Source organism: Heloderma suspectum, chromosome 3 (genome assembly GCF_057233095.1).
Source record: "Heloderma suspectum isolate Gila_16-S chromosome 3, 16-S_ref, whole genome shotgun sequence".
Taxonomy (NCBI): Eukaryota; Metazoa; Chordata; class Lepidosauria; order Squamata; family Helodermatidae; genus Heloderma; species Heloderma suspectum.
The window spans coordinates 109344234-109366265 of NC_139460.1; the positions used below are offsets into that span (position 1 = coordinate 109344234).

Sequence of the window (22032 nt, forward strand, 5' to 3'; positions counted from 1 at the left end):
TAAAAACTGCATTTTTGCAAAGTCCTTTTGTGACAGATTTTCCACATACAGCGACTTGCCTGCATTTTGGGACTCAGTATGTTGTGAGCTTGCAGTGCTACTCGGGGGTGGCGACGGTAGGAGTGGCTTCAGCGCGAGGATGTCAGCTAAGGGTGGACCCAACAGGAATGGAAATAGTTGACCCTCTACTGACCCTTGGGGGTGTTGGTGTTGGTGTTGGTGTATTTGTTGATGCAGACCTCCACATGATCACTTCATGTGATCACTTCAAATAAACGTAATGAATAAGACAAAGACACGTTCTCTCCTATGTCTTTTTTCTTTGTTTCAAAGAACAATTAGCTGGCGTGGATAAATACCCAGAAGTAAATCACATTCTTTTCAATAAGGCTTACTCCTGAGAAAGTCAGCATGTTGCTTTTGGGATGCCTTAAAAAAAAAATCTCCATGCACCATTGCATAATTTGTGAAGGCTTAATGAATACCCCCCAAAAGGGATGTCCTCAGATGGAGAGAAGTTATTTCTGTGGTGCTGCTTCTCCTCCTCCCTCCCCCTGCCTTCACGATTTTCTTTGTATTTCTCTGCCTCAAGGAAATCTAGCAGAAAACGCACCTATAAACAACGCAGCTCCCTTTGCTGAACTCAGCTATTTTGCAATCAGTGGGGTGGCGGTTGATGAGGGGGAGAGAGAGAAGATCTCTTTGCCTTTTCCTGCAGCCTCTTAATTCTCCCCCGCGTGTGTGCATGCTCACGCCGCCTTGAAAGTTTTGGCTGGTTGACACGGGCTGGCGACAACTTCCTAGTGTGGGGCTGATCTCTCGGCGAGCCCTAGGCTGGGTGGCAGAGGTCAGTAGTGGCAGTGTTTTTTAAATCTCCCCAGTGTTTGGGAAGACATGCTTTTTAAATCTCCTCTCATTTGCTGCTTCGCACTTCCGGAACTGTGAATAACACACACACATTTCACATGGCTCTGCTCAGCGGAACGAGCTGAAAACACCAGATAAGATTGTCTACTCAAAAGTAAATCACATTGGCTTCAATTGCACTTACTCAGAATGGGAGGGGAGAGAGATGTGGGGAATTTGGGATTGCTTTGCCTTTTGTTTTCAGTGTCCTTTTATCTGCTCCGGCAGACCTGCTCTTAAGTTTAATGACAGATGCTGAAGAAGCAGAAGTAGATCCGTTCTGTGAGGATCTGCAGCACCTACTGGATAGTACACCAAACAAAGATGTTATTTTCATTACAGGAGACTGGAATGCTAAGGTGGGTAGTCAGACGACACCTGGAATTACAGGCAAGCATGGCCTGGGAGAACAAAATGAAGCAGGACATAGGCTGATAGAATTTTGACAAGACAACTCGCTGTGCATAACAAACACTCTCTTCCAACAACCTAAGAGACGACTTTATACATGGACTTCACCAGACGGTCGACACCGAAATCAGATTGACTACATCATTTGTAGCCAAAGGTGGCGGACATCTATGCAGTTGGTAAAAACAAGACCTGGAGCTGATTGTAGTTCAGTGTGGCACAGAGAGCCAGTGTGGTGTAGTGGCAAGAGTGTTAGACTAGGAGCTGGGAGATCCGGGTTCTAGTCCCCACTCGGCCATGGAAGCTCACTGGGTGACTTTGGGCCAGTCACAGACTCTTAGCCCAACCCACCTCACAGGGTGGTTGTTGTGAGGATAAAATGGAGAGGAGGAGGATAATGTAAGCCGCCTTGGGTTCCTTGCAAGGGAAAAAAGGCGGGGTATAAATGCAATAAATAAATAAATAATAGTTCAGATCACGAACTTCTTATTGCACAATTTAGAATCAGACTAAAGAGAATAGGGAAGACCCACAGATCAGTGAGATATGAGCTCACGAATATTCCTCATGAATATGCAGTGGAGGTGAAGAATAGATTCAAGGGACTAGATTTAGTAGATAGGGTCCCGGAAGAACTATGGACAGAAGTTTGCAACATTGTTCAGGAGGTGGCAACAAAAAATGTCCCAAAGAAAAAGAAAACCAAGAAGGCAAGATGGCTGTCTGCTGAGACACTGGAAGCAGCCCAAGAAAGAAGGAAAGCAAAAGGCAACAGTGATAGGGGGAGATATGCCCAATTAAATGCAAAATTCCAGAGGTTAGCCAGAAGAGATAAGGAATTATTTTTAAACAAGCAATGCGTGGAAGCGGAAGCGGAAGAAGAGAATAGAATAGGAAGGACAAGAGACCTCTTCCAGAAAATTAGAAACATCGGAGGTAAATTCCAGGCAAAAATGGGTACGATCAAAAACAAAGATGGCAAGGACCTAACAGAAGCAGAAGAGATCAAGAAAAGGTGGCAAGAATATACAGAAGATCTGTATAGGAAGGATAATAATATCGGGGATAGATTTGACGGTGTGGTCAGTGAGCTAGAGCCAGACATCCTGAAGAGTGAGGTTGAATGGGCCTTAAGAAGCATTGCTAATAACAAGGCAGCAGGAGATGACGGTATCCCAGCTGAACTGTTTAAAATCTTGCAAGATGATGCTGTCAAGGTGATGCATGCCATATGCCAGCAAATTTGGAAAACACAAGAATGGCCAACAGATTGGAAAAAAATCAACTTATATCCCCATACCAAAAAAGGGAAGCACCAAAGAATGTTCAAACTATCGAGCAGTGGCACTTATTTCACATGCCAGTAAGGTAATGCTCAAGATCTTGCAAGGTATACTCCAGCAATTCATGGAACGAGAATTGCCAGATGTACAAGCTGGGTTTTGAAGAGGCAGAGGAACTAGAGACCAAATTGCCAATATGCGCTGGATAATGGAGAAAGCCAGGGAGTTTCAGAAAAACATCTATTTATGTTTTATTGACTATTCTAAAGCCTTTGACTGTGTGGATCATAACAAATTGTGGCAAGTTCTTGGTGGTATGGGGATACCAAGTCATCTTGTCTGCCTCCTGAGGAATCTGTATAATGACCAAGTAGCAACAGTAAGAACAGACCACGGAACAACGGACTGGCTTAAGATTGGGAAAGGAGTATGGCAGGGTTGTATACTCTCACCCTACCTATTCAACCTGTATGCAGAACGCATCATGCGACGTGCTGGGCTTGATGAAGCCAAGGCTGGAGTCCCCGATATGAAGATGATACCACTTTGATGGCTGAAAGCGAGGAGGAGCTGAGGAACCTCATGAAGAAGGTGAAAGAAGAAAGTGCAAAAGCTGGGTTGCAGTTCAACCTCAAAAAAACCAAGATTATGGCAACCAGCTTGATTGATAACTGGCAAATAGAGGGAGAAAATGTGGAGGCAGTGACAGACTTTGTCTTTTTAGGCGCAAAGATTACCGCAGATGCGGACTGCAGCCAGGAAATCAGAAGACGTTTACTTCTTGGGAGGAGAGCAATGACAAATCTTGATAAAATAGTGAAGAGCAGAGACATCACACTGACAACAAAGGTCCGCATAGTTCAAGGAATGGTATTCCCCGTAGTAACCTATGGCTGCGAGAGCTGGACCATAAGGAAGGCTGAGCAAAGGAAGATAGATCCTTTGAACTGTGGTGCTGGAGGAAAATTCTGAGAGTGCCTTGGACTGCAAGAAGATCAAACCAGTCCATCCTCTAGGAAATCAAGCCAGACTGCTCACTTGAGGGAATGGTATTAAAGGCAAAACTGAAGTACTTTGGCCACATCATGAGAAGACAGGATACCCTGGAGAAGATGCTGATGCTAGGGAAAGTGGAAGGCAAAAGGAAGAGGGGCCGACCAAGGGCAAGATGGATGGATGATATTCTGGAGGTGACGGACTCGACCTTGGGGGAGCTGGGGGTGGCAACGGCCGACAGGAAGCTCTGGCGTGGGCTGGTCCATGAAGTCACGAAGAGTCGAAAGCAACTGACCGAATAAACAACAAAAACTTTTGTTTTGAATCTCCACTTGTCCGCTCTGGCAGACCTGCAGTTAAGTTTAATGACTTGTTCTTGCCATGAGGCTCCACCCACATATGCCCAAACTAATGCCGTTTCTGCAGTCTGCCACACAAAAGCGGTTCTTTTTCTTTTGTATGTGCCGCTTTAATTGGCTGCGTGTGCCGCTGAAGGAGCAAATTTGATTTGCTGAAAACTTGGTTTTAAACAGAATTGCATTGGAAAGAGTCTCTGTGTAGATGGGGCCTAATAAGATTATAAAGGCCCGATTAAGACTATTGGCAAACTATGAATTCACCTGCAGGAAAAAAATGGGGCCACTATCAGGCTTGTAACTCATAGCGTAGCGCATTAAAGTACAGGTTATAGGATCTGGCACCTGTGCATAAGCCCTCGGAGCTGTCATTTGTGTGCCATTCTGGCCTTTTTTAGGCCACCGCAATGGTACAAATTGCAGCTAGGTGTCAGTTCATACAGTAGGTGCCACCACCCAATCCTAGCCAGGTTGTGAGCCCATTGACAGCGCCACACACTCTTGTGGGTAATTGTATGGAGCCTGCTGAGGGTCTGAACTGTGTCTGACTATTCAGATTTGTTGCACCAGCAAATATAGGTTTATGATGAGGATTACAGCCACACCAGTATGATGCAAAAGCAATAAAGTATTGTACATGAATGCAAATGTGTATGCTCAGGGTGCCCATATCTCGTTCATTGTCACAATTTTTAAAATCCAGAGCAGCATGAGAAAGTTAGCAAGCAAGTAGCAAATTTATATGGTGTACATAATGTGAAGAAAGGTTGAAGAAACTGGAGATACTCACTTTCTGTCTATCACTTTGTGGAGAAGAAAGATTTGAGACACACATCCCAATCCTAAGCACGTTTACCACCAGTTTTAAAGGAACTTAATTCCAAGTAAGCACGCTTAACACCATTTCCTTAGGCTGCAGCTTGTTTAAAATTTGTTGTATTCTCGTTTACAATTTGGGTGTTTAAGTCAATTGAAGTTAATCACTCTGATCCAGCAAGAGAGATGCCAACTTTCTATATGGATAGAGTGGATACAAATGCACTACTCACGGTTGCAGTAAAAACTGCGTTTTTGCAAAGTGCATTCCTATTCTTATTGCATTGTGGAGGTAATGTGCAGCCATAGCCACTGTCCTGCATGCTTAGTACATACAGTACCGTTTTGTAGCATGATTATTATTGGACTGAAGCGATTGGATTGAAACAGATGAATTGTGTGCTGGATTAGGGCTGAAGTAAATTTTCAAGGATTTAGATTTTCACCTCCCAAATGCCCATTTGAAGGGATAGGGTGTTTTTGTTGGTTCAGTTGTTTGTTTTTTTGCTGAATATTACATGTCCTTTGAGGTGGTTGCTTTTTGTTCAAGAAGTTTGGGCAAAACTTTTAGTGTAGCATTTCCCATAATGCACTAGTATTTAATGGCATAGCATAACATTTCTTGATTTCCTAATGATTTAGGAACAACTACTGCCAAAATCTCCCTTGCCAGTAATGACATCGCTAAATAATATCATGTGATACTATGCAGCGAGTAATGTGAAACTTTAAAACAGTGTAATAAAGCTGTTAAATGTTGATGTCATATTATTTCAGTTGTAGGTTGCAAGTGCCAATTCTAGGTGAACCAGGGTGTGTGTGTCTGAAAATGGGGGCTGATTTTCAAAATGGCCAAATGAATTTGAAAATGGGTAAATAGTTTCAGCTCAGCTTCATGCAGGGTGGCAGCCTTAGACTTGTGGACGTTATCATGGCAAGTAGTTAAAACAATAATATAAATAAGCATAAAATATTACATTTAATTCAGATCTTACCTTATACCACAAACCTGAGACTCCTAGAACATTCAAGACTGCTTTAAAAGAACTAGCTAGTGGCCAGCATTCTTATAACCTTTCCAGGCATCAGTGTCAACCTGATTATGAAATGTTTTTGTTGCTGGTTGCTATTAACAATAGTAATTAATAGTTTAAGTTTGTTTGCTTCTGTCCCATCTGCTTTTGTTTCCAAATTCCTAATTATATGCCTGCCAGAAAGACCTAAATAAGTTTGCTCTTGGTTCAACTGTTTTCTGTGACCTTCCAAACACAACCAATATTTGAAAAGCATATTTTAAATACACCATTTCTGTTACAGGATGTACTTTGTTATTGTGAAAACCTACACTATCCATATTGGGGGTTTTTTCCCCTAAGTGTTATTACACCAATGTGTTGTGAAAATGGTCTGCAAAGAAAAACAAAGCAAACTAATTCTTAAACACACCCTATCTTGACTTTTTTTGAGGGGGCCCAGTGTCTGAACCCAGACAATATGGGCTGATTGTGGGTTAAACGACCCAAACATAACCGAGCTATTAATTGTAGGTTAACTGTGGGTTGTTTAATCCACAATTAACCCATATTGTCTGGGTTCAGACATCACAGAGCAACCTCCTATCAGGCCGATCGGAGATTGCATATTTAAAATGACAGTGGCACATACACAGCATGCACCACAGCAAAAGTTGGGTTAAATAACCCATGATTTGCCACTGTTATGGTTCGCTGCTATGTGTGAACCAGGTTCTTATGTGTGTACCATGTGTGTACCCTGGTGTTCCTAAGTTTGTTCATTTGGAGTATATCAGATTTTGACAGTGGATCAAAATGTCCCTAAACTTTACAGGGCTTGCCAAGTAGCCTATAGGTAAACCATATAAGACAGTATTTAAGATATCTGTATTCTTCAGTAAACCAACACCCTGGGTTTTTTTTAAACATAACAAATGTTTTCTCAATGAAAAGAGTGTGATCCTTTTCTGGTGTTGGTCATCAATGAATTACACTTAGCAAAACTAAGTGTACCCCTTGCTTGTGCGTGGAAAGTATAAAGGTGCATACAAATCTGTGTGTAACATTACCATATGTTCTTCTTTTGTTAGAATGAACTGAAATCTCAGTTGAGAAAAATCTTCTAAATTTTTGTTCTCTAAGCTCCAGTCTGTTACAACATGTTACAGTGGCAGAAACGTAATTTAAATCTAAACTCAGTTTAAATAGCTATATGGAGTAGCTGGTGATGTGTGATTCATCCCCCATATATTAATTGAATGTACTCAGTCAAATCACTTAGCACTGTGAAGCTATCTTTCTGTTCCTTTTTATGTGCTTAACTCTTCCATTGAGATCAGTAGGACTTGAAAGGGCATAACTTTATCTGGGGCAGGCCCAACATTTCCAGAAAAGGATTTCTAATACATTTGCCACAGCACCTTCACTCTGAAGCAAATCTCCTTAACTAACCTATCAGTAGTGGTTAAATAAATAAAAGGATAGAACTAATGTTGGGGCTCCTCCATGATCCTCAACTTGTCGATTTCAGCAATGGAATCAACTTTGGGTTGAGTCTGCTTTTATTTCATACAGTATTGTACTAGAAACATGGGTAAATTTATGAGCACATGTCTTGATAATCAAGCATCTTGTTTTGTTCACAATATAAATAATGAAAATCAACGTAAACATTTTTCTTTGTTAAGGTCATTGACATGCCTGAACACAATCCTGGAGACATGGGAGGAACAATGAGACTAGGAAAAAGGAAAACTATCTTTAAAACAGAGGATTCTGTCTTAAGTAAGTTGTAAGTCCTTTGGCTGATCGATTTGCTTTTGTGATCAAGAAGTCCATGCCTGTCACATTCAAATGTATTCTATTTGTAGGCCTTGTGTAATTATGGTTTGATTCAATATCTTCTCTTTAAAAATAATTGTGATTACTATTAGAATTGTACTTGGAGAAATTGCTAGAAAATTATAGGACAGAAGGAATCTCTCATAATGAGATTCTAGGATGAGGACAGTCCATAAAAGTGTGCAGAGAAGAATGTATTGATCAGTAAATTAAAAAATGCAGCATATTGCAAGCCATAGGTAGCCTATGATCAGGGGAATCTAGTATTCCACTTTCTCACTTGAGCCAAGTAATTTCTGGTGTTTCCTTAGCATAAATTAAATGCATAAAGAATAAAATCTCATTCTTCTGTTTTTGGCATGATATAAAGTTGGACTACATGTGACATGGCAAACACAGAATTTTAGGGTTTGATCATGCTACTTGCCTCTTTGCTTTAGGCGAGCGCACCTCCCCATCTGGTGACCACCTATGCTCTCCTTTCCTCCCCTCCCGGTTTTCAAGGGAGGAAAAGAAAGGTGCTTTCTGACCTCCAAGTTGGGTTTTTGAAGGAAAAAACCCTTGGAGCAGCACCTCATGGCTGCTTCCTACCAAACCATGAGAACCAAAATGAGGCTTTGAGAGTTTTACAGGAGTCCAGATGACAATGGCTTCAATTTGTAGCTCTCTCACATTTTCCCACTTCTTCCATCATTTTTCTTATCAGAAAAAAATCTATTATGGAAGGGAAGAGCTGCACAATGCCTTTTGATTTGTAGTGCTAGGAACCCTCAGTCCGGAAGCACCCCACGACAGAAACAGAGATAAACCATGCTCCCTTTTTTCTCCATGGAGGAAATAAAGGGTAGTTTCTTCCCCTTCTTTTTCAGGTTTTGTAGGCGGCAGCAGAGAGATGCTGTTTGAGCATGTTCCAAAAGCCGAACTAGGGGGAAGGATCACCTCTTGTTTCCTTTCCCAAGAATGGGGAGAAAAGGTGGTTTTGCTCTGAACTGGTGTTTTTGCAGGATGTGCCAGCCATGCCTGGCTGTTGCTTCTTGCAAAACCCGAAAGGCAAGAGAGAAAAAGTAACCCTGCTTTATTCCCTGTTTCCCATGGAGGAAGGACTTCTTTATACTATGCACTTATCCCACACCTTTACCGGGGCTTCTGCTTCGAGATTCTTTGTAGGATTAAGATCGGTTCCTTTCCACGTGCTGCCACATGCTTTTTGGGGGGGGAGTTCCTTTGTCTGCAAATTCTGTATGTTTCGTTATACAGCCACTAGATGGTGCTGTGGCATAGTTGTTCTATAGAAAAGTTCACTAGCTATTGGAGCGCTTTGTGAGCACGATGAAAATTTATTACCGCATTTTCCCCATTCAGAAAAAGCTGCGATAGAGGTTATAAAGCATGGGAGAGGCCCTGGAGGTAAAGGACCCGCAAACTTCCATGAGTGACAATGTGGTCTCCCCCCCCCCATTAGTTTTTTTTAAAAGGAAGCAGTAGAAAAGCACAGCTGGCACTTTTTGCAAAAGCTCAACTCATGGTGGGAATGTTGCAGAACTCAGAGTCAGAGAGACCACGGAGTGAAGGAAAAAGAGTTTTTATTTAACGCGCGGGCTTAAGGCTAGAATCATTTCCAAAGAGCCAGAAGCCCCGATTTACATCAGCACATTGTTTTTATAGATATTGTGACACATAGGAAACAGCTCCTCTCCCTCCCGTGTGGGGTTGCAGTCCTCAACATTTCTTCTCCTAGCACCATCGTTTATAATACAAGAAATGTGTTATAGGGTAGCCATGATAAGCAGAGAACAGAAAAGAACAAGATATACAATTCTATGACCTTAGCCTTTGTTGACAAGATAAGAAATTCCTGTGTCTCGTCAGCTTACAACAATATATTTAAGGGAGAAAGAGCTCAGCAAGAACATGAAGCATGAGGCTACTTAGTCTGACCCTCGATATGGCTGCTACATTCCCCCCTTAAATGCATAATTTCTTTCTCCCCTACACTACTCCCCTACCCAATGACGCACATTTGGGATAGGCTCTTCTTCTCCTTCTAGTTACATTTCCTCATCTTAAAGAACTGTTACATTATTGCGGCTACTTTACCCCAGGTAATAAGCTCCAGGCATAATTAGCTGCTTCTAATTCACCCTGGGGGCAACTATGGCCACGCTTTTTCTCTACAAATGTTCTTTCTCTTTGCTTCTTGCCTCCTCTTTCTTCTTTTCCCCCCTCTCTATCTGTCTGCCACTTTCTCTATTTCTCTGTCTTTTTCTACTTGCCTCTGTCTTTCTCTACTTGTCTTTGTCTTTTCTCCTTGTCATTCATTGGGAACCACACTCAGTATCATTTGGAGTTGCAACTAACACTAATCTGCAAATATCACATATATTTTATGATATCTAAGAAATCATAAAATATACACAACAAACTTTTTCTGCAATTTAACACAATTAATGGAAAACACTTTTTGCATGGTAAGGCATGATGGAGCAGATCCAGCAATTGGGGGGAAAGCTCTCGGGGGTATCTATCACTAGACAAGCTAGCCAGGGATTTATAATATCACACACACACACACACACACACACCTCTTTTCTTCTCTTTCCCTTCAACTTGATACACAAAAGCAAAGTGCTGAAACTCAGGACGCTGGGGGGTGATGGGCATCGCCTTATACTTGCATTTTTCAGGCAGCCATTAATCTTCTTCGGGGAGGCGGTGGGGTGATTTGCAGGACGTCAAAGGCAAGCTTCTCAGTTTGTTTGTATTTGTAAATCCCAAGCTCAAAAAAGGACAGGATGAGGTACAGGGCAGCCAAATCTTTGCTTTGGCATGGGCAACAAATAACTTGGGTCAGCTTTCTTCACTGGGGTCTCAAACAGGAAAACAGTCTTAATTTAAAGTTGTAACATCACTGACAGCGTCAGCTAGCCAGCTACACAGATTTCACTGTTTTTTAAAGACAGTTACTCTAATATCTTTTTTTCTTTTCAATCAGGTTGGGTCTCTCAGCTTACACAGTTTATTGCAGCTTCCAGGAGCATGGTAGTAGCGTGATTTTGGCTTGGCCAGGAACGTGCTGTCTGGTTTCTCGGTCTCTTCAGCACACACACTCAGGCAGTCTAACACTGGACACTCAAATTCATGAGATTTCTTTATTGCAGGGAATCCCACGGCAAAAGCTTAAAAGTTACACTCTTCAGAAATCATATAGCTGATGGTCTACAGGCTCTACGAAATTCTAGGACAGTTCAAAGCTAAACACGGCTACCTTGACAGAGATCTTCATCGTGGTCTTTCCGCTTCATTCTGCCTTGGGACAGTCTTATGGCACACTTTTTACTCGAAGAGGGGTCTAGCCTGTGCCCTGGGGGCTGATTCTTCACTTTTATTCTCCATTTTGCTCCTTCATCTTCTGTGTCTTCATTTTTAGTTTCTATTTCTTAGGGATTTTATTTCAATTAGGCAAGGTGATGATGTTGCACAACTCAGAACGTTGTGGGCAATTTTCCTGCCCCCCCCTCTCGGCGCGCTAGGCTAACAGCTACTTCTTCGGCCTCACACTCCCACGCTTCGTTAAAAGCCAGGCTGTCTTGCAACATTTCTCTAATTAACAGCCTCAGATCTTGTTCTTTTTTTTTCTCAGCTCGACCTTGAGCTTTTTGCTGTTTTCTCTCTCTATTCTGAATCCTTTAAAAAAAAATCTTTTTCCTTCTTTTTTTAACATACATCTCAAGGGGGTACAAGTCTTGCTTCCCCCACCTCCTATAGCCTCCCTCTTAAGATGAAGATGGACACAAGGAGGGAAAGGGGATTGGTCAGTGAGTAAGGGGTCTCACTGACCGACACAAAAGGAATTTCACACCACGCACTTTGCTACTGGCCTGGGCACCCGGACGGTCGACGGTATGCAACAGAAACCACAGTAGCCACTCACACAATCATCAATTTCATCACTTCATTCATATGTCCCTGCCACCCACTTTCCCATGTTTCCACTGGAGCGAAGCAGCTTCCTCAGCGCCTTGCTGAGTACTAGTGCCTGCTCGGGGGTGTGATCAGGCCCCCCTTCTACCCTCAAGGGGTAGGTTCTTTTGTATACGTATAGCAACACTGACCTTTTTCATAAGGTGGGGCCCTCTTTTTTTCTGCCCAGTGGCCTTACTCCCTAAAGGCGGGGCCCTCTTTTTATTCCATATACTTGCCTTTCTCCCGAAGGCTTCCAATGTGGGTTTCAACTTAATTGCAACTGCGATACAGGCAGGGCTCAAGTTCCTTCCTCCGCTTGCCAAGGTTCTCTTGCTGCTCGCTGCCGTTTGGGCGGTCCCGGCACAGGCTTTCTCCCGTTCACCCGACAAAAAGGTCGGTGGCGCCAAGAAGGGGAGTGTGCGCCAAGCTCTCCCTCCCGGTGCGGCGATTAAGAGCAGGCAACTGCCACCTCTGTCTCAGAGCCTGCCACATCTGAGTCATGGCACCATTTATGTTGCAGAACTCAGAGTCAGAGAGACCACGGAGTGAAGGAAAAAGAGTTTTTATTTAACGCGCGGGCTTAAGGCTGGAATCATTTCCAAAGAGCCAGAAGCCCCGATTTACATCAGTACATTGTTTTTATAGATATTGTGACACATAGGAAACGGCTCCTCCTCTCCCTCCCGTGTGGGGTTGCAGTCCTCAACATTTCTTCTCCTAGCACCATTGTTTATAATACAAGAAATGTGTTAATAGGGTAGCCATGATAAGCAGAGAACAGCAGAGAACAAGATATACAATTCTATGACCTTAGCCTTTGTTGACAAGATAAGAAATTCCTGTGTCTCGTCAGCTTACAACAATATATTTAAGGGAGAAAGAGCTCAGCAAGAACATGAAGCATGAGGCTACTTAGTCTGACCCTCGATATGGCTGCTACAGGAATGAAATCATCTCTTCTTTCATCTGTGGAGAATGGGCAAGAAAGGAGAAGCGGCTTCCATCCCGCAAGTTCTGCTTTTTAAAATAGTCTCAGCAAAGAGCAAGTGGCCAGGGTGGAAAAGGGAGGGATGGTTTCTCTCCTTTCCTATTGAGTTTTTGGTGGATATGGCAGCATCAACACACTCCTGGTGCTTTCCGCAAAAGAACAACTTGTGGGATGAAAGCCACCTCTCCTTTCTCTTCCCCCTGTCCCCAAATATGGAAGAAGGGAGGGGTAGGTTCTGTCCCTTCTCGAGCTTTTGCAGCAGCTTCTGCCTGCATCTCCTGCAAAAAAATCAGTTCAAGAGCAAACATCCCTCCCATCCCTGAATTCTCTGAACAGTGTAGATGCCATGGTGCTCAGGGAAGGGAGAGGTAATCAGTTATGATGTTGTGCAATATCAAAAATTGTGCTTGCTTAGCCTCCATGCACCCACATCTTTAGTCAACAAAGATGCCCCATGTTGTCCTGGTTCTGTATTGCCTTATGAAACATGTAGCCTCACTGTTTAACCCACTGTTTAACTGTGTTTCCAGCTATTCACATAAGCAACAAACAGGCATGTGTCAACTCACAGGACAATTCTTCTAACAGTACAGTAGGCTCTACAGGCAATACAGGACCAGGACAACAAGGGGCATTTTTGCTGGTCCCAGGCACTCCATCCTCCCCATCTGGATTTGGGCTTGAAAGAGCAAGGAAAGATGTGGGTGCATAGATGGTAAGCAAGCACAGTTTATGACATTGCACAACTTCATTACTGATCACAGCGCACATCAGTTAAGGCATCGGCCTTAGTTTCCAGTTTCCAGGCTTTGTGGCGCTTGAGCCAACATGAGATAGCCTTAACTCTGGTCTTAAGCCAGCAGAGTTTTTAATATGTTGGTTGAATGTTGCTGTGCTTGTTTTTACAACCATGCTATTGATTTGTGTTTAAAAAAAGAATGTGTGAGAGGTTGCTAAATTGAAAGATGTTCTAATTACATTCTCATCTGCTTGTTCTGTCCTTTATACAGGTTGCATAGTTAATTCCTCATCTGTTCACTGGTTTTTAAGCTGTGATGTATGCTTTCTAGAAGTACACTTCTCCATTTTATGCAACATGATTTATTGATTTTAGCCTGTAACAGTGGAAATGCAGAATGGTTGATTTTTTTGAGTTTAAGATGTTATTTGCTAGAATGGAGAGGTCAGACCAACTGTATATAACAACAATGGATGAACACAAGGCTATATTGTACTAAGTGACTTGAGCTGAATAACTTCAAATAAACTGTGAAGAACATACCACATATCTCCAGCTGTTTGGTTCTGCAGTTTAAAATGAGATTGAATTTGAAGTAAATATTTTTAGTAGTCCATCACCTGTTTGGAACTGTATGTCTGTTTTTCTGTATTCTCTCCCCATAATGAGAACTTTGCACAGTTTGAAGCAAAGCAGGAGCAAGAGAAAAGCCTAGTTTTACAAGATTAGATTTTCTAACACAGACCAGTGGTCCTAAATACATCACCATCTAATCTTCTTTTCAAACTGACCTCCTTTGTTTTTCTTTGTACTTCATATTCTAAGTTCTAAGCACAGTCTCACTGCAACTTTTCCTTTATTGTTGTTGAAATATTGCATATTTGTTCCAGTTTTTCCATTCTAATTTGAAAGTTGACTTTAAAAAAATTCTGCCAGCATTCTGGTTTAATAAATACCACATATGCCACTCAAGATATGAGCTTGTCAAAGAGCAAACCTATTAACCTATTCATTTTCTTGTAAGCTGCATTAATTTCACTTTTACCTAACATTGTTTTTGACAAGGAAGGCAGTGTGGCTGTATTTAAGAGCCAGAAAACATAATTATAATACTCTGGCTTTATAATTAAAATATCCTGGCATTATTTGGAAGGGGTTCTTAAATGAAAGAGGCATTTGACTGATACATGTAGAACTTAATCTCTCAAACCTCCTTAAAGAGGCACTTTCAGTTGCTATGGGAGATGAATGCTCCTTCCTGGCTCTTTTCCCATTTGTAACTGTCTTGATTGGGCAAAGAGACAGAAGCTGCTTGGCTGTGTAATCCTTTGTTAGTAGAAGATTGGTGGCTGTGGAGTCAGTGGAACAGCCCCTCTTATTCATGAACCTTTTGATAACTTGATGCGCGTGTTTGCTTTAACTTCAGAGGCACATGCTGTTTTTTACTTTTTTGGAGGAGGCTCACAGAACAAATTGAGAAATATTGATGTATATAGTTACGGTGAAACATTCAGGTTAATCTTAACATTTACATCTGTTTTCTTTCCAATTAATATGCTTTTTCTGAATAAGGAAACATAACATGCTACTTTATAGTGAGTTAGACCATTGGTTTATCTTACCCAGGACCGACATTGCTGACTGGCAGTGGGTCTTCAAAGAACATAAGTACGGATCATTCCTAGCCCTGATACCTTTGTAAATGGAGATATTGGCCAGGTCCACACATAACGCTAACCTAAACTTTATTTAACCCATGGTTTGTTGCCCTACCCAGGGTTTGTCTGGCAGATGTTTGAACAAACCATGGTTTGTTTTCTCAATCACTTCGTTGTTCGTTTTCCTCCTCCTTTGTTCGCTCCCTCCCTGTATCCCAAACACCTTTGCAGTGCTGCAGTACTGGCATGGCATCACCACAGCAGCTGTCTGCTTATCATTGGTCTATTCTACACACATGGCGTGAAATACTCCTTGGCTCCTACCAGCTCCATGAAGAAAGGCTTCCTGCACTTTGCCTGGAGGTGGAGGAAGGACCCCACCCTAGGCAAAGTCGTAGAAGCCTTGCATTCAGAGAAATATAGCCCTTTCTTATCGTTGTGGCAGTGCGTAGTAAAAATTCTTTTACCAAAACAAAGGAAACACCTTTCAACATTTTAGAGGTCTTGCATCTCAATTAAAATAAAAGACTCATCTTACAGTAATGCGCTCTCCTTTTCTCCCCAATACTTTGATGACTCCTCTCTCTCTCTCTCTCTCTCTCTCTCTCTCTCTCTCTCACACACACACACACACACACACACCTATTAATCTTTCCGAACTCAGAATGCCCCCTCCCCCTGGCTTCACACGTAATGACAACCTATGATTTAAACAAACAAGAGTTCACAGCCAAACAATAAAGGTTCTCTTCCTTGTTGTTTCTCTTGTGATTGTAAACAGTACAACAGGTGGGTCTTATGCACCAGCTAATGGTCAAAGGCAAAATCGCTGCCCCAGTTATGTCTTTTAACTGTTTTTCCTGCCTTTGAAGCTCAGTTTTGTGATTTTGCCTCACTGAAGTGGTCATGAATTCACCTCTCTGCGTTCTTCTGACTCAGGTTTGTTTTTTTCCATTTTCTCCCTAACTTTTGCACGTCCGTGTGTTATTGTCTGTTCTGTTTTCCTCCCTTCCCAATCTTTTTTTTCCTTTTAAGGGAAACAGTAAAAAACAAACAAACCCCTCAACTTCTCCATTCTTGTCAGCTACCTTCATCATCTCCAACCGCCCCTTCCCCTCCAATTTGGTCAGCCTTTTCCCTCTTGTGCCTTCGGCTCTGCCACTTGCTATGGGGAAAGCAAAGGAAAGTCTGTTTCTGCCCACAAATCTCCTCACAAATCTCGCCTGGCAGTCTCCTTGGGCTCTTCACAAGCAGCCTCCATGTGGCTTCTGTGAGCGACGGGAAGGCAGTAATGGCAGCCATTACTGACCCTCCTCCATTCACGCTGAAGCAGCTTGTCTGTCTACAACTTATGAAAAAGCAAGCCTTTGCGTCGCATCCGGAGCTCCCTTTTCTCCACCTCTGGGAGTTTTCCTCAGCAGGGCTCAGAGCAAGATTGAGTGCCTGCAAAAATACAGCCCCGGCTGGTATGGATGTTGAACGTTTGGGAGGAGGACAAGGAGTGGGGAGCCTGGTCTTATGCGGGAGCCCAGGTTTTGCTACGTGGTCTTCCAGGCAGTTGGCCAGAAGGAGCCTTAGGACAGATGAAGATCTCTCTGATGATGGAGAGGCAGACTTGGCTGGGAATTTGGGCAGTCTGTTTTCAATGCAATCTTCCCCGGATGTTTCAGGGGTTCACAAACAAGGGGAACAGGGGCATCATCCTCCAGGCCCACTGTTTTTTCCCTCCGAAACCCCTACAGTTAAGCAGCAGTCTGGGAGGTTTCAGTTTCTCTGGAAATTCCACATTCTCTGCTACAGTGCTTAAAGGAGGCTTTATTAGCTGACCTGGCTAAGGATGGCTTGGTTCATTCTAGGCCTTTAACCCTTTCTATGTCTGCTACATAGAATCATAGAATAGTAGGGTTGGAAGGGGCCTACAAGGCCATCGAGTCCAACCCCCTGCTCAATGCAGGAATCCAAGTCAGAGCATCCCTGACAAATGGCTGTCCAGCCTCGTCTTAAAGGCCTCCAGTGTGGGAGAGCCCACCACCTCCCCAGGTAATTGGTTCCATTGCCGTATTGCTCTGACACTCAGGAAGTTTTTCCTGATGTTCAGCCGGAATCTGGCTTCCTGTAACTTGAGCCCATTATTCCGTGTCCTGCACTCTGGGATGATCAAGAAGAGATCCTGGCCTTCTTCTCTGTGACAACCTTTCAAGTACTTGAAGAGTGCTATCATATCTCCCCTCAGTCTTCTCTTCTCAAGGCTAAACATGCCCAGTTCTTTCAGTCTCTCTTCATAGGGCTTTGTTTCCAGTCCCCTGATCATCTTTGTTGCATCTAGAAATGCTGTTCAGCCCTCTGGCTCTCTCCTTGTCATGTTCCTCTGTCCTCTTCCTTCACAGTCAACACACTCCAGGAAACAAAGCTCCAGGCCAACACTACTTTATTGGTTAAGGACTAGCTTAATTACAAATGCAAATTCTAGGAAACTCGCAATGAACCAGCTAATCCACACATCTACAAATATCAATAGAGAATACAAATGGAAGTTAGGAAAGTTGCCAGCAGTCTAGGCAAGAACTTCAGGGCCAGACTAGCTTTGCAGGGATGCCTCTCCCTTAGGGTGGCTCTCTCCTACGTTGGCTATCATGAGTGGCCAACCTGGCAGAGCATCTTAGCTCTGCCCCTAACTTTTCCCGCTTCACTCTCCGACCGACTCTCGCGTCCCTCAAGTCACATCCTTTGCCCCCTCCTCTTTCTCCACTTGTGTTCTCATGGTGGAGGAATGGGGGAGCCTGTACCATTCTGTGAGTCAAGGTCCTGGGGAAAAAGGCTCTCTGTATCTGGGCTAACTGGGGAGGTTGCCTCCCCCTGTTCTGGCTGTTCTCATTCTGAATCTGAGCTGCCAAACATTTCCACATGCTCAGATTCATTTATGACACTCCTAATGTCACAGGAGCTTCCACAGGCTCCTTCAGCTCCAGCTTGAGACAGGGTTCATATATCTCCAGATCCTCGTGATGTGCCTAGGGGGAAAAAGAACATGTGCAACCCAAATCTGGACCCTCCTAACCCAGATGAGAATGATGCAGACTTAATTGTCCTGTCTGAAGAGCAGTGGACTGGTGAGTCTGACCTCGAGGACCCTGATTCCTATCACTTATTCCAGGACTCCCATGACCTTCCCTTGCTATGTAAATCTTTGGCAGCCTCAGATGTGATTCCTTCAGAGGAAGCTCCTCAACCTTCTACTTCTAGGATGGCAGCTGTCTTTCCTGATCCTCAGCCCAAGACCAAAGTGGTGAAGCTGCCCGCTCTTACCCCAAAAGTGATTAGAGATGAGTTGGATTATCCTTTGTAGCACAAGGAATCCATTGCTATTGCTAACAAACATTATGTTTTAGAGCAGCCTATGATGGATCAAATTAAGGACCCGCTTATTGATGGGCCTGTGGCGGTTCTGTTGAATCATGCTCTTCACCCGAAAGATATGGATGTGCAGCTCAAGGAAACAGTTGAGTGCAAGCTGGATACTGGTTTGAAGAAGGCCCATGAAGCAGCAGCCCTGCCTATTCGGGTGGCTGTTTCAGCATTGGGTTTTGCTAGACCTTCCCACCTGTGGTTAGAAGATGTGTTGGACAGGGCACTTCATGATCCATCCAGATAACATAAGACCCTTCTCAGGGTCTCTGGAGTGGTAGCTTTTATTGCTGGGGCCTCTTTTAATGTGGCTCAGTTGTCTGCTAGATCCTTGGCAGCTGATGTGTTTGCTAGAAGACTCCTTTGGCTTTGCCATTGGGAAGCTGCTCCTCCTTCAAAATACAGACTAGCATCAGAGCCTTTTCATTTGGGGCAAGCCCTTTCGGGATGAATCTTTAAAGGACGTCCTAGTCAAATCAAAAGATAAGAAAATGGTCATACCCATGGCAAGAAAGAAGGAAGAAAGGCATTTCTTTAGGATATCTTTTTATCCTTACCATACCAGCCAGCTGTTTCGTTTCTCCAAAACCTCTGGGCAAGGAAGAGATGTTTGTTCCACCTGCCCACGTGGGCTCATTCTCGAGAAGGAAATAAAGGCCAACAGAACAGATTGTTGGGTCCTTGGAGACTCTTTGCTCAAGTCTGCGTCTGGAGCTGACATCTCGACCTCCCCACTATTTTTTTCCCATCACCAGCCCCAGCAAATCCAGCCAAGAGGGAGATGGTGAAATTGGCCATCCACCCTCTACTAGATATTGTGGCAGTGGAACCGTTGCCTCTAGAAGTGAAGGGATTAGGGCTTTGTTCTCACTTCTTTACAGTCTCAAAGGAAGATGGTGTCAGGAGCGCCCTCGCTGCCTTCTGAAATCCTCAGGTAGCCAGAATCAAAGGGCTCTTTTCCAAGGCTTTATCTCCATTCAACCTAATGATGCTTACAGACACTAATTGCCTGAGGCTAAGAGGAAAACTTAAGGGAGCAGCCTACCAGGGAATTCTAGCTTTAGAGCGTCAGTTGGTCTCCATTTGGAGGAAAAGGGCAGGAAGCCTCTGAACTTAAGGGCTAGGAGAAGAGAGTCCACCCCTTTCCCATGGGGCATTGGGGTGCAGCTGTTGTCATTGCGCCAAGCAGGCTGAGCACCTCTTCTCGGCGCCCGCAACCTCTCGCTTGTCTCTGCGCCGGCACCCCACGTCTAGAAGCTCCAGTTGTCCCTCCCTTTCCCTGCCAGGGTCACTGTCACTCTCAGGAATGTGAGCAGGGAGGGGCTCTCCCTCTAGCTGCGCTTCTCAAAAGCGAGTGGGTTCCTCTCCCACAGTTTCTCTCTTCCTCAGAATCAGAACTGCTTTGGGACTCTATGGGCTCCGATCCAACCCTGACAGATGGATCTGTCAGAGCTGTCTTAAATCTCAAGTTTCTCAACCACTTCATCTGTTACCACTGGTTCTGGATGGAGACTCTTCTGTCCATCAAAGGAGTTCTTTGCCTAGGAGACTTCATGACTTCAGTGGACGTCAGAGAAGCCTATCTCCATTTTCCTACCTTCCTCAACCATCGGCACTACCTCCATTTTGCCTTCGAAGGGTCCCATTTTCCATACAGAGCCATGCATTTTGACCCAGCTTCAGGTCCCAGGGTATTTACAAAGCTCATGGTCACTTTGGTGGCATGTCTTCACATGCAAAGGGTCTTAGTATACCCTTACCTCAATGATCGCATCCATTCAGGACTTTGGTTTTCTGGTCAACAATCAAAAGAGTCATCTACTCCCCTCTCACAAAATACTCCACCTGGGGGACTTAATAGACTCACCGTCTGTTCCGCAATGGTGTCCGTTGGGGGGGAGGCGATCCGTTCCTCCCCTCCGGAATCCTCCAGGCCTGCTCCGCATCTGGAGGATTTCGCGAAGCCGCACTCCTGCTCTGCAGTGCTGGCAATACAGTAATGGCATCTGCCATTACCATATTCCTTGGGTTAATACAGCCGCAAATGGCGTAGTGGATGCCATGTGTGGCTTTAAAGCACTGGTTTTTACGTAAGTAGAGCCATAAACGGCTGCAGGTAGGGTAAACTCAGGGCGTTACGGCCGCAAGTGGCGTCCGATACACCTGTCAGGGTGGACACTGAGCCCATAGATTCCCAGAGTAGTTCTGCTGCTGAGGAAGAGCAGTCACTCCTTCGGGAGAGGAGCACGCTCCTTTTTCCCAGGACCAACAGCTGACAGAGATTCCTCCCACCCACATTCCTAGTTTAGAAAGCAGTCCAGGGAGTGTCTCAGCACAGATAGCAGACTGGGTGGATGCGCGGCGCAGACGCAGAGAGCGACGCCAAAGGGTTCGCGCTCAAAGAACGGTTGCGCCCAGAGGATCCAAGGGAAAAGGGGAGGGATTCTCCCTAGTCCTTATATTCAGGGGTCTGCCAGTAATTGCCTTTCAAACGGGGACCAACTGTTCCAACTTAGGGCATAGGGATGCTGCTGCTCAGATCTAGTTGCTACCTGTAGAGTTATTAAGTTGTAAAAGAAGAATAAAGCTTTGAAAAGAATCCCTTTGTCTGTGTCTAGACTTGGCTACTGGATTAGACTGAGAGAGCCCTCCAAGGAGCCCTTGACAGCACCATTTGCATCTGTGTTAAAAACATAGACACAAATGGAGTATTGGACGCCACTTGCGGCCATAAAGCCCTGAGTTTACTCTACTTGCAGCCGTTTACGGCTCTATTTACGTAAACACCAGCGCTTTACAGCCGCAAGTGGCATCCACTACGCCATTGGCGGCTGTATTAACCCAAGGAATATGGTAATGGCAGACACCATTACTGTATTACGGCACGGAGCTGGAGTGCCGTTCCGCAGGGAATCCTCTGGGCTTGGAGGTAAGTGGGGCTGTTCTGCCGTGGATTCCGGAGGCCGGATTCCAAAGAATCCGGCCTCATTGGCGTCTGCGACAGATCTCGGCAATATCCCTAGTCTCTCCAGAGAGGTTCTCCAAAATTCAAGCTGCAGTCAAATTGATTTGCTTCAAGAAGTCAGCTGACCTCATTCTTCTAAGAAAGGTTTTGGGCCTCATGGTGTGAACATTCCAGGTAACTCCTTGGGCGAGATTTCATTCTCGTCCCTTACAATGGGCTCTGCTTCCTTTCCAAAACGACATAGCTTCAAGACGTCACTTGAACATTCATCTGCTTAGAACTGTTTGAGCTTCCTCTGCTGATGGCTCCCCTGTCCTCTTCTGGAGAAACGGGTACCCCTCCAGGATCCTCCCAAAACAGTGATTACATCAGACACCAGCCTTTCTGGTTGGGGATCTCTATGTAAAGGGAGGATGGTTCAAGGAACCTGGTCCTTGGGGGAGTCATGGCTTCCTATCAACCTACTTCAGGTGCCCAGGCTAGTGGTTCAACACTTCACCCAAGTACTTCCTCTCAAATCAGTCTTCATCCAGGCAGACAATGTCACAGCCAAAGGCACACATCAACCATCAGGGAGGAACCAAGTCTCCAGACCTCTAGGCAGAGGCGGACTCCTTCCTTCTTTGGATAGAACATCACCTAGAATCCTTCTTAGGAGGAATACCTAAGCGGGGGAGACTGGCTGACTGGC

At 44.3% G+C, this 22032-nt stretch overlaps 1 protein-coding gene across 10 annotated transcripts in view; it reads left to right on the forward strand.

Annotated features, from left to right (window-relative positions):
• The window catches only part of CTPS2 (CTP synthase 2), a 128572-nt gene that overhangs the window by 88268 nt on the left and 18272 nt on the right, over positions 1 to 22032 (forward strand). For 9 of the 10 annotated variants that reach the window (XM_084844101.1, XM_084844107.1, XM_084844102.1 and 6 more), the window contains exon 14: positions 7470 to 7566. In XM_084844101.1, coding sequence (XP_084700227.1) covers positions 7470 to 7566 — 97 coding nt within the window. Of the gene's footprint in view, positions 1 to 7469; positions 7567 to 13584; positions 13855 to 22032 lie in introns of those variants that run through there. The other variant, XM_084844105.1, reaches the window with a different exon arrangement.